The sequence below is a fragment of the Eleginops maclovinus genome, chromosome 22 (assembly GCF_036324505.1).
Source record: "Eleginops maclovinus isolate JMC-PN-2008 ecotype Puerto Natales chromosome 22, JC_Emac_rtc_rv5, whole genome shotgun sequence".
Classification (NCBI taxonomy): Eukaryota; Metazoa; Chordata; class Actinopteri; order Perciformes; family Eleginopidae; genus Eleginops; species Eleginops maclovinus.
Window position 1 is genome coordinate 19,687,949 of NC_086370.1, and position 13,341 is coordinate 19,701,289.

The following is a 13,341-nucleotide window of genomic DNA, read 5'->3' on the forward strand; positions in this document are numbered from 1 at the left end:
TCATGATGTAAACTATGTTGACACATACATTTAGTGTTTGTCCTCATGTGAACGGTACAAACAATAAGGATAAATTGGACAATGGCAGTCTAATTAAACACCTTGTTCATCCAAAATGTTAGCTTCTCAGAAACTCTGTTTAGCCTGATGTCATTGTTTTTGGAGTTAATCTTATTTGTTATAGGAGTGTTTTATGACCTCAAATGGTCAGTAAATGTTTATGCCAGTTAAAACCTTCTTCCAGCTGAAGAACGTATAATCCAATGATATGAAGATGTTAAAAAGAACAGTCATCACACAGCAACAGTAATGCAAGGTAGTTGCTTCCTGCATGAACGTGGATGGGCTGTGTGTACTGGATGTTAAAAAAAAAAAAAAGTTTTAAAAAGTGAACATCTGAATCACTCTCTTTCCATCCAAATAAAGGCCTGCGAGAAATGACAAACTGATCGAATTGTCCGTTTATTCACTTTCTTTTTCTTTTAAAAATGCATCGTGATTGAATGAAGGGAGGGGGCAGGAGGTCAAATTTGATGGAGACGGCACACACATAGTGTGGAAAGAAATCAGAAAAAAAGAGAAAAAAGTTCACATCCTTTTTTAAAAAAATCTATTAGAAACAACATAATATGCAGAACAATACAATAGCATTTACAATACTTAAATTCCCAGTTCTTGTGAGAGTCCAGCGTAATTTTACATCAGTATACAGTATATTTTCTTTCTCCACTCGCTTCCCAAACTAGGGTTTGATATAGTTATACTTTTTATTTCTTTTCTCTTGCTTTCCCTCCTTCCATGTTTCAATCCACTACATTTTTTAAAGGGCACCTCTTTTGCTTTGTTAGTGTCCTGTCAAATACAGACATTGGCTTCTCCTTGGTCCAATTCCATCGTCCCAAAGAGTGGAGTGCTCTTCACAGGATCTCGCTCTTGTTTACCAAAGAGTCTAGAATATATCACCAGGTGCTGCATTCGCCAAAGGTACAGGCAAAGGACACAGTGTGTCTCTCGTGTGTCGTCTATGCTCGCAATCGCAATCACAATCACTTGTAATGGAGGAGTCCATGTGAACCTCGTGGGCAGTGGCAAGGGGGCGAAGTCTATCGCCCACCAGAGAAGAAGAAGCAGGGGTCAGTCGGGACAGGGCATCATCTGGTGTGGACATAGTTTTATCTTCTGTGCATCACCGTCGCTGGACACATAGACTTGGAAGGGTTGAAGGCAGTCATGGAAGGCGTCCATGTTGCAGAAATCAGCCGAATAAAATGTTGGGTCTTGGAGGTGGACAGAGGGGTTAATGTTGGTTGTTGTCATCAGGCAAGGAGTCCTGTTCCCGTGCTCCGTAGGCCTCTGTGAGACAGGTGATCCCCCGGTTGGCCCTGCAGTTCTGAGGAAAGAGAAGATCAACATGGTTAACCAATGATCAGGTAATGGATTGAATTTAGACAACAGATTCTAGTCTGCAATGGCCGATAGAAAGATTCATTTTAAAGTCTCTAATTATGATCTTTTTTGGATTTGAATAACTCGGTTTCTAAGGGTTGAAACCCCTAGTGATATGCACATTTGGTCATCTTGAACAAATTAAAACACTTGTGTGTATGTTTACATCCATGCACATTTTATTAAGCTATGTTTCATCACTTGCACATTGCTCACTTTCAACTTCCAGAATTGTTTTCTATTTCAGTTTCTTCTCGCACTATTTATAGTGTTCATCTTGAGTTGGCAGATTGTGTGCACCACTGGGACAAAGAGCATTTAATCGCAAAATGAATGAATGAGTTCGATATCATTAATCATTCATTAAATATCACAATAGATTACACCAGACTTCTGAAAGCACACTCATGTTACAGCTTAAGGCTGATAGCACTTGAACACGGCTGAAACGTCTCTACAGAAGCTGTGTATTAAGTGGTGACTTGTGCGAACCAAACAAAGGGCTAATCTGGGTCAGAACACAAACTAAACCTGCCCTTACTAAGAATGCGTGGATACATTGGAGGATGTAGAGAGTTAATCCTACACCTTACGTAATGCTACTTTAAAAGTAGGAGAGGACTTATAGACCAAACAAACAAGATTGACTTTAGGTGATACAGAGGCCCTGTACTTAACATCTCCTGCATACAACTGCACAAGGGAATTTAAAATTAGTCTTTGATCATCCGGGCAAACTATTCCAGGTTAGTAATAACAGGAAATACAAAGCAGTGTTGTTTTGAAGTCATGAGCAAAGCCTTAATCTCACAATCTATGTCACGTTATCTATCAACCGTAACTCCTTACACTGATGCAACCTGCCGCATGCCAACAAACCTCATGAAAAATGGAGTAAGGAAATCTATCTTCACCCTCTTCTCTCCCTACATTCCTCTCTTTACAGCCAACAATAGCTGCCATCCATCTCTGCGGGTGTAAGGTCACCACCGAAGAACCGCAGCCATTGTTGTCGAAAACCAAAGGGCTCGAGAGGTGAGGCTCGCGGCCGCCCGTCACCTGAGAGCGCCCGGGGCACAACCACGCGTTCACCACACACAAGAGGGCCACTACAGAGCGTACAATGGCAGGCGGGGAAAAGGACAATGGTGTGCAGCGAGGAGACAACAGAGGAGTGAACTCAAGGGTCCCCGTTTTTTATTCCCCTCATCTGTCAGTTTTCACCTGGGCTACTGAGGAGAGTAGGTGCGACTTGAGTAAGAGAAGAGTGAGTTATTAGGAGAGCTTTCAATGAGGTTAGGTGGATGGGGTTTACATAGCTTTATGGACCTAATTGCATCAAACCTGTGACCTTTTCATGGTGGTACAAAACCGAGGGCAATAAACAACGCTAAGCCATTAGCAATGCTAGCTTAAATGCAGACCATACTTAAAGCAATGATCCATTACATTCCTAATGAATATCTCTTTGAATTCTGAAAACTGTTTTGCGTTTTGAATCAGAAGTCACTCTTTGATTGATAAGCAACCTAACGCAACAATAAACACATTCCAAAAAGACTCCATGTGGTTGCTTCCTGAAGTTGTTTACTGCATGCATATGTAACACTGGCTAACGAGAGCATCCCGAGGACTGAAGCCAATCCATGTCAAGGTGCTAATAAACACTATGCGTGCTTGAAAGAGCACACATTGCTAATAAGGTTTTTCACTTAATAAGCCAATCAATACATTGAGCTGTAGGCCCCCTCAGAGGGGATTCAGAGGGGGCTGACTCAGCAGGGACCTACATTCACATGGACAATACGAGGAGGCACAAAATCCCCAATGGGACCTGTTGTTTTTTTTTTCTGATGGTCGTTATAGTGAAAGTTCATCCACCAGAAAGAGAAGTTGAGGGTAAGGGGGGTGAGTGGGGTGGGGGGGGGGATCTTGACCTCTCAGCAGAAGGTTAAGAAATTTGTGCTTAATGATTGGAGCAATGAATCCTGGGACAAAGGGTCTCCAGCCGAGACTGGCAGGAAAGGGGTTACAGGCAGCGCTCACTCAAGCGTTCTGCCCGACATTTTGGGAAAAGCTGCGAGCGGGGAGGGCTAGAAAAATTCCATACGCTCTGCGCCATAATTAATTCTTCCACCCTGTGATAACTATTGTCCTGAAACTGAAAATTACAGTTTTCTGAGGCCACCCCTGGCTAATTTCGTGGGAGAGAGAAAGCAGCGGAGAGGAAGAAGGGAAAGGGGGTAAGGGTCATCCCAGAGTCATTCTCGTCGCTATCAAAGGCTCGGCTCGCTTCTGCTTCACTTGCTGGGCTTCATCTCTGCTGACAGGTGTATTGTTTCGCAAGGGGATATAAGCTATGTAATCATCATCGGGTGGAAAGCATAACGCTCCTCACTAAGCAGGACTAATTGGCTTTAGTTTTAACTAATGTTTCAGTGTGACTGCTAGACACACCTTCTGTATGAAGGCTCAGCACTCCCCAGAACAATAACCGCTCGATTTAGCCCGGCGGTAACAAAACCTCAACTCTGCTAATGAAAACTGCTTATAAAATATAATGAACCTGTGCTCTCGTAATCAAATAAGATAACTGTCCCCCCTCCCTCACGTAATAACCTATTAATTTAATTGGTCATGAAAGAATATAACACATCACTTACATTTAATTGACCTAGAAAGGAAAGTATTTGAAGGAGGCAAGCTAGCAGCTAGCGATGGTAAGCTAATGAAGCTTTGAGGAACTACTCATGAGGAAGAGTAGACATGTTTCCGTCACCATCTCTCTCCTAGCTTCTACCGTCTTCCCTCTTTCCTCCTCCCTCTTGTCTTTTACTCCCTCCACCCCTCCCTCTTGTCGTTCACGCTTCTCTCGCTCGCCATCTCTTCATCCGCCCCTCCCTCTCTTCTGTCTACCCCTCTCCCTTTTCTCTTCTGCTGTCTCCTCGTCCTCTCTGCGCTTTGCCCGTCTCGCAGAGGATTCCTCTGGTGGCCCAATTACGAGATTCAGCAGGCAAATTGAGGCTGTTTAAAGCAAGGTCTACTGGGAAGGCTAGCAGCTGCTGGAAAGAGGCAGCTTGGACACGGCGAACCAGCCCTCATGTTTACACACTCACACACATAAACACAGCCACACACACACACGTCTCATTCTGAAAACACAACCTTTCTAATTCCATGTCTCCCTGCATTTCAAACCTGAAAGATGCCATTCGATGTGATATGTTTTGTCATTGCTTTGGTCGTGGACATTTGTGACAGAAACAAGGGAGGTATATTTTCATCGTGGCACACACACACACACACACACACACACATTCTGTGGAGGGTTAATGGTCTCTATTTTTGTAAACTGAATAAGTCAAATCCATTGGTCACACCTCTGGTGATGGCATATTTAATTTGGATCTAGTCAATTAGGCCCAGCTAAGCTCCATACCCTGCTGGCTACCTCCTCCATTTTGCACTAGTTTGTGTCCCCTCCCAGTGCCAGGAGTAATCCTATTACCATACACACACATGCATACACACACATACACAGTCTTTCTTGGGCAAAGGCATGTTTGTTTATGGTACAGGTACACACACACACACACACACACACACACACACACACACACACACACACACACACACAGGATTCATACAAACATACTAAACAATGATGTTTCACGACAATTGGACCCATAGCCACTTTATACACACTGCACAGTGACAACATCAAGCCTGTATACATCCAGAATTATGTGGGAGTCTATTTGGCCCTGGGGCGAGAGAGAGAGAGAGAGAGAGAGAGAGAGAGAGTGGGAGGGAGGGAGGGAGAAGGGGGGGTGAGGAGGTGAGAGAAAAAGAGAGAGGCAGAGAATTAAAGAGAAAGAGAAAAAAGGTGTTGGTGTGAAAGAGATAGAGGAAGAAAAATTGACGGTGAGAAAAACCACAAAGAGGGAGTGAGACAGAGGGAGCATTAGATAGAAAGGGGGGGGGGGGGGGGAGAGAGGGGGGGGAAGGGGGGGGAGTTGTTCTTCTAGCTGGTTAGTGTGTGTATTAATGTGGCTCATGCATCAACAGCAACCCGGCAGATTTATGACACTTAAGGGGCGCTCACTTCTCTCCCTCTCCTTGCACCAGCGACGACTGCTTACATTTTTGCCAATCAGTCTGTTGCCATGGCAACGTCCTACCTGCCCCCCACCCCACCCCTCCAAGTCCCCCTACCCAACCCCGTCTCAGCACCCGCCCCGTCCCGACCCATCCCCGCCTTCTTCCCTTCTCCTCACCCCTCTCATCCTCTCTCCTCTTTGCCCCGTACTACTATGTGTTTCTCACACACACACACACACACACACACACACACACACACACACACACACACACACACACACACACACACACACACACACACACACACACACACACACACACACACACACACACACACACACACACACACACAAGTTATAGTCCTACACATTTTTTGTACATGAGTATGTTTACACCCATATGTCCAAATCGTCTGTTTTTATCTCTCCCTCTTTGCTTTTGTTCCTCTATTTTCCTCCTGTCCTGTAGCTATTGGATATGTGGGAGAGTGAAACACTGCTGCACGACACACACACACACACACACACACACACACACACACACACACACACACACACACACACATACACACACACACAATAGTACAAGGTGGTGATCAAAGGCTCTTACCACCAGAACAACGGTACTGAAACAAATCAAAATTAAAAAAATACCAACTAAGTTTTCTCAAATGTTTCCAGTTGCAAAACCAGCACTCTCATCACATTGTCACTGGTGCAAAATGCCAGAGATTCCATTTTTTAAGAACGCTTTGAATGCAACCTAAAAGCAGACTCACTCCTCCTGATCTGCAGTAAATGTATTCATGAATAATGCACTGTTTATCTGAGTCCCTCGTTTAGAATAGTGTGGACACGTCTCAGCTTGAGTCAGCATGTGTCAAAGTGTACTCACATCCTCCTTTGTGTTGCGATTGGTCAGACCGGGGCGGGGCTACATGTAGTGCCACTGACCTTCCATGCCCATGTTCATGCCCATTCCACCCATCGCTCCTGAAGAAACACAGAGAGAGTAAATTTAGACGCAATACTCTTAAGTTACAGCTTATTTAAATTAAATAAAACATGACGTTGGTGCAAAAAGGAAAATGTTTGCAGACTGAAAACTAACTTTATACACAACATAGCAGAGAAGCACACTGGCTTAAATCTGGCAGTGAGGTGCGGTGAAGAGAGGAGGGGGCGGGGAGTTAAGTAGCCTGACAGTTTATCCAAACCTGCTGACTTGGAGTGGAGGGTGAGATAGGGTTAGAGAATCCCAGAAAACAGGGGATAGAGGAGGAGGAGAGGAGCTTAAGGACAAACTCTGGGATTAGACCTGATGGCGTGAGAGAGAGAGAGAGAGGGACCGGGCGAGCAGAAGGAGTGGGAGAGAGGAAGGAGATGGTTGTGTAATGTGATTGACCACACCTGTTCTGGTGTGTGTGTCGAAGGAGGGGGAGGTAGCAGTGTGTACAGTGTGTACAGTGTGTGTGTGTCTTTATCACTGTGTTTGAGGGGGCACATACTGCCCAGCTTACACACTGAGACTGTGCTGAGGAAAGACATGAAGTAGTCTAGTAGGACAAAAACACAAACATGGCAGATACCATATGTCTGACGTCTAGTGATACTGTTCTAGGATGAGAAATGAGAGCAAAAAATGCAAGAGGAGGGACTGATGAGGGAAGAAAAGGAAGTAGACGGGCATCGTGAGGGAGGAAAGAAAGGGACAGACACGCAGAGAGAAAGCCTTACCAGGTGGTCTGATTCCCATGTGCTGCTGGCCGTCCATGACGAAGCCCCCCATCGGCTGGCCATCTGGATTGTAGGGAGCTCCTTGACTTACTGTGGATGGAGGAGGAGACAGAGGGAGGGTTAGAGGGATTGCAGGGAGGGGACGGAGTGGTCAATTAGTACTTTTAATTAAGGCTCACTGGCCGAAGCGGGATCATCTGTTGGCCGGTGCACGCACAGGGAGCCGCCGTTGCATTTCAACGCCATCCTGCTCCCTGTCTGCCCAGCCGGCTCGGCACTGTAAGCCCCTGGTAGACTTTAATGCGTCTAAATAGTCTAATAGGGATCGGACTGAGAGACTACAACACACACTATAGTTCACAAAGGTGAGACTTGAGCCATCTGAAGAAGTGATTGAAAGCCAATAAGCATGAGTCCTTGTGTGGGGAAATTATCTTTTAATTACTACTTTTTCACTCATTTAAGAAGCTTTAAGGTTGTAAAAATCATCTTAGTTCTCCCTGTTTGATTTATATGATATGTAGTTACAGTTAAAACATTTTCTTCTTTTATTAAAACACTTTTTAAAAGTCAGACAGGTTTTTTATGATTAATATTCAAAAATGTTGCCCAGAAATAAAACAACATATGAATTAAAATCCCCAAAATTGCTGCTTAAAAAATGCAAATGTGAAAAAGTGTCATGCAAAACTCATTTGATAACGATAATATTTATCATGACTTGTTTTGTAAAAGAAGGGACACTTTGGCTTTTAACACTTCTGTATTTATGGCCTTTAACCTAATTGCTGGTCCTATAAATGTATGATTACACACATGATCAAAAGGATCAAACGAGTCCCAGGCTGGAGCTCGGATCATTTGTGTCAACAATAAGTCATTCTGGCTCCAGGATCTAAATGCTCTGTCTCATAAATACAGCCCATAACGGAGCAGCTACGATAAGTGAAACCTGATAGGGTTCCTATTTTTTCCCTCGCCTCCATTGTTCTGCTCTCATAGAAATCCACTTACCTTCGATTCAGGCTGTTTGGGGGTCAGTCAAGCAAAAGCAAGACCTCGGCCCCACTGAATGCCTTTGAACTTTACTGCGCCCCTAATGCCACCCTGACCCCTGACCCCTATTACAGGTAATAAAGTTTACGGCAGTCCAAACCAAGCCATGCACCAGGGGGACCGCTCACTCCCCTTGCTCCCTAAAACAGCCGCAAATAGGGTTGAGGGGGGAGTTTAAAAGAGTGAGAAGGGGGGGAGTGGGGGTAAAAACAGGTCTGGAGCCGAAAAGCCAAACAACGGTCACCCAAGAAAAGAAACGGTGTAGTTCTCTTTATGTTTCGTTTTTGAGTCAGGGAGAAGGGGGGAGTGTTTTTTTTTTTACTTTGCCTGGTTGGCGAAAGTGTGTGTGTGTGGGGGGGGCAGGGTTAAGAGCAAATTTACTGAGAACACGAGCTAGTGTTGTTTGTAGGCTGAGAAAAAAATCCACTCATTTTCAGCCATATGATTATATTTTCAAATGAACAGATTCTCACCCCAAATGGCACGCCAAAGATTAATGGTTGCTGTTAATGTTGTCATGTTTTGGTTCTTAATTTTAGTGGTCAGTCAGGGGAAAGCCCCTCCAGGTTTTGGACATTCCAGGATGGGGGTATCAGGCCTGTATTTACCAGCTGAGAGGCCTCCGGGTGCATGGATTGAGGACGGCTTTCGCCTGCGCGACTTGAATACAGTAACTAGAGGAGACTTGCCTGCACGGTTTGACTGGTCAATCATGGGCTGCACTATTCTCCTCCGGGCGTTTATGAACCTGAGGAAGAGAGAGAGAGAGAGAGAGGAAGAAAAAGAGAGGGGACAAAGAAAGAGAAACACCGTCAGTGTATTTTCCAAAACAAGATCAGACAAAAGTTGCTGACTCAGACCTTGGAAATCTTGGGGTTGAAAACAAATACAGTGCCTCATTCTTTAAGTAAAGCATAACAGTTATATAGGGAAATTATTTTTCACTAAGCAACCCTGAGCCCGTAAAGCCCCAACAGCAAAAGTCACATCTTAGCGGCGTTACCGAGGCTTGCAAAACGCAGAAGTGCACGACTTGTATAAACTTGCTCAGCCTCAGCTCATATGCAGAAACATGGGCCTGAACACTGGGGTCTTTGTGGGGCGAGGCTTAGCCGGGATTTTCTCCGAGCCTGTTTGAAACATGTCGACCCATCTCGTTCTGTCTGGGACGTTCCACCTCACAACGAGTCGAGATTGCTGACTGTCTAACACACTTGGCTTGGAGCGTGGCAGTGTGTGAAGTGTTGCTGACAGAAACATGTCGCGTTGCCACTGGTGGGACGCATTGTTTTGGGTGATGCTCTGCTAAGACAGGTGACCATGTGTTACACTGTGACAGCAGGAGCGTTTTTTTAGTGTGTGTGTGTGTTTTCACAGGAGCTTGATTTGGTACATATAGGCTTAGAAAAACCCTGTTTACCCCCGTGACCTCCAATAAAAGCACGGGGTCAGAACATTTATTGTGCACACACACACACATTCACACACTGTTACTCGTATTTAAAACTGCTACAGGCTCATTTTCAACTGCACACACACACACACACACACACACACTCTTAATCTCTCTCCCCCTCCTACGTCCATTCACACACATTCACGCCCTCACACACACTCACACAGGCCGTGCTCTGGCCTTGCTCAGCCTAACCCCTTTTGAAATGACCTTCTGACCTGTAATGACCCCAAGGGGGAGAGGGCTTGTGGGGCTTCTGACTTGATTTATGTGTTCCTGCTGTTGCCCAACCGGACACTTCTATTTCATCTCTAAAAAGGGGGGGCATTAGCCGAACTTTAGGGAAACAATTGCTGTGCAACGCTGGAAAAAAAGGGAGCATTTAAGACTTCTAAAGAAAGGATACAAAAGGACACTAGCTGGTGCGTCTGTTTGACCCCTAAAAAAAGTGAATGGCTTTATATCTCCTCTAATACTTCTCTAACTGCTTTATGGTGTGCTCCTCCTTTTTTCTGTCCGTTATCTATCCTGTATCACCTTCAGCAGACGGAGCTGCAGGGTAACAAGGAGAGAGAGACAGATAGCAGGACAGAGGCAGAATGATTTGCGGCCTAATTGTTTCCCTGCATTGTTTTTGTTGTTATATCTCATAATCCGCTTTGGGCGAAATTGTTTAGGAGCTTTCTGTGAGGTGAAACATTCTGTGAAAGCGAAAGAAAAGAAGCGACCGGGATCTGAAGGCTTTGATGTTTTGGCAATTTTGTTGTCTTTTGCTTACAATATGTCGGACTGGAATTCGGGGGAGAGAGACAGAAAGAGCTCGGGAGGAATGCAAGAGTGCACTGACATGGCAGAGCACCATCAAATGAGGGAACGTCTGGAGTTTTATCACCAACACTCCCTTCCCTCCCTTCCTCCCTCGCTACCCTGTTTTGGTGGGGGAGATATAGGAGGAGGAGAGAGGGCAAGGAGGGTTGAGGAGGCCTGAGCATTCCTTTAACTCTCCTCTCCTCTCCACGGCAGGCCCTTTATGGAAGGACAAGGTCATATTAAGGCCAGCGCCGGCTAACCTCTCCTTCTCCTTCTCTTGTCTTTCCTTCCTATTTATTTCTCTTCTGTAAAAACCTCGTCCTCCTACCTCCTGGTGCAATGAAGTAGCTTGCTCTGCCAATAGGTGTGCACTTTTGAGGAAGTCAGGCATTTGTTCCTGCCACAATAGGGCTCAGAGAGGAGTGTAATTGACTTGTTACTTGATCTGACCTCCCAGAAATATGGCACCAGTGTTTATTTACTCTAAGGATTACCCAGACTATGTATCAATGAAGTCATAATCCTACTATGACTGCTACTGCTGCTACTAGGCCTACAAGTGCAGCTCCAAAAAGAACAGCTCTGCCTCCCCGTCCGTCCCCCTCTGTATCTGTTTCCTTCTCTCTCCTTATCATTCCTTCCCTGTATGGTGGAAACTGGCGGCCCACCTCCCAGCAACGAACCCACACTCTAACCCCCCTCCTCTTCGCGAAAACTCTCGCCGGTTTCCTGTCCCTGTCGTCCCCATATCTGAGGCCAGATGCACCATGGGGGCTGGAACAAAGGATAAAATGCCTCTCATAATAGCAGCCAGGGGAACGGAGCGATGGAGAGCAGGAGAATGGGAGGGAAGGAGGAGTGAGAGAGTGGGAAAAAAAAAAAAGGCAAGGGGCTCTGTTCTGCAAACCAGACACTCTCGCTGTGACCGTTAATAAGCTGACCTAGAGAGGGAGAGGTAGGGGTGAGGAAGAGAAGAGGGGGGAATTAGAAGAGAGGAAATAAGACTCAGAGAGAGATAGAAAGAGAGGAAAATGGAGAGAAAAGCCGAGGCTTCACCTTTGCACGACCCCTGGGTGCTATAGGGCCAGTGTTTATGGCCTGTTCATTCCCCTGCCTCCCATCACAACACAATGAGCGGCACTATTCAGCTCCGCTCACTGCAACAATAGCAGGGCTATTTTGGCGTGACTGGTGGTACGCCTAAAGTTGGGCGAAAAACACCGAAAGACAAGCAGGAGGAAGGAAAATTACTAATGGTAGAGCTGAGGGAATGAAACAGTACCAGGGGGATAAGTTTGATTCCCACAAAGGGCACATATGGTTGAAATAAGCATGCACCCACAGTGGATCGAAAAACATGCCTGCCACATGTAACGCCAGAAAGTAAGGCTCTTAAAAGTCACATTAAGGAAACTGGGTTAATTTTATTCTTTGTTGTTCTGCCTTCAATCTATTTCTCCTTCTGAGATTGCTGATGTCTGGTTAATCCTCCCGCCCCTTTCCCTCCTTCTCTGGAAAGAGTGGAACTGATTGCGACGGCGTCTGCCAAGCCCTTGCTAATGTCCTATTCTCATTACACCCGGGGACACACACACACACGCGTAAGCCGACACACTGAGCCGAGGCAGCCGCACACAGGTGTACACGAAGCACACGTGAAATGCCCAATTAAAAGCAAGAAATTGTCTTTTTCATCAGCTGCCTTTGTTGCGTGACCAATTAGGGGATAATTTAATAACGAGCAGTGGAAAGATGCAGATTGGATATACAAAAGGTTACTCTGCGAGCTCGTTGATTTAAATTCATGTGGAGTTCTCAATTTCTGCAGCACACACACACTCACACACATCTCTCGAGCGCACCACCAATATTATATTAGTAACACGAGACACACACAAATGTACACACACATAGACACGTATATAAATACATGTCCTCTGCACTCACTAGCAATATTACATTAGTAATCTGAGAAAATGTGCACCTACACAGGCCTGCACACACATTTATACACACACACACACACACACACGCATCAGGACCTGGTGGTGGATCTCAGTGCACGCTGACAGAGGTTTACATGCATATTCAAATCTTTCAAGAGCCGCTTAAAATAACTGTGTAACCACACACTCCTCCTAGCTGCCAATCAATGTGATTTAAAAGCACTAAAAAGAAAGCGAGCTCTGACGGGTGGAATCATGTAGCTTATCATCAGGTTGTCACTGCGCGGCGAGCATCGATTGTCTGCTGCTCAACCACAATTAACGCCTAGCCGTCTATCCTTCCTACTAACTGGTGAACACACACACGCGCACCGATCTGTTATTTTATCTGAATTCATTAGTTGATCTGAATCGTTTTTTTTTTTACAGAACACTTTTTGACCAATTTTGTTTCTTAAAAATGTATTAGTACACAAATTAGTCGCTCGTCATAAATCCAGGGTAAGCTTTCAAACAGCATGTTGAATCTACTACACACACACACACACACACACACACACACACACTATATACCCTTTTCCCATTCTTATGTCACACTACATCCCTGCAGAACTTCATTACCAGGTCCCGTGTCCCAGCACACCTCCATCTTCTTAAGTAAATACTTATTTTATCACAGCTCCATGTTCTCTAATGCACATCAGGAGGTGGCAGCGTATGCATCTGCATGTACCTGCACACTGCATGTGAGTATGTATGTTAATGAGTGTACTGCATGTGGGTGTGTGAG

General features: G+C 45.3%; 1 protein-coding gene across 1 annotated transcript in view; it reads right to left on the reverse strand.

Annotated features, from left to right (window-relative positions):
* Positions 1 to 443: 443 nt before the first annotated feature.
* Positions 444 to 13,341, reverse strand: part of LOC134858904 (homeobox protein Meis1) — a 75,224-nt gene continuing 62,326 nt past the window's right edge. Inside the window, exons 10-13 of the mRNA XM_063875124.1 lie at positions 9,029 to 9,087; positions 7,284 to 7,373; positions 6,442 to 6,539; positions 444 to 1,390 (exon numbers count right to left, since the gene is read on the reverse strand). Coding sequence (XP_063731194.1) covers positions 6,481 to 6,539; positions 7,284 to 7,373; positions 9,029 to 9,087 — 208 coding nt within the window. The 3' untranslated portion in view covers positions 444 to 1,390; positions 6,442 to 6,480. The remainder of the gene's footprint in view (positions 1,391 to 6,441; positions 6,540 to 7,283; positions 7,374 to 9,028; positions 9,088 to 13,341) is intronic.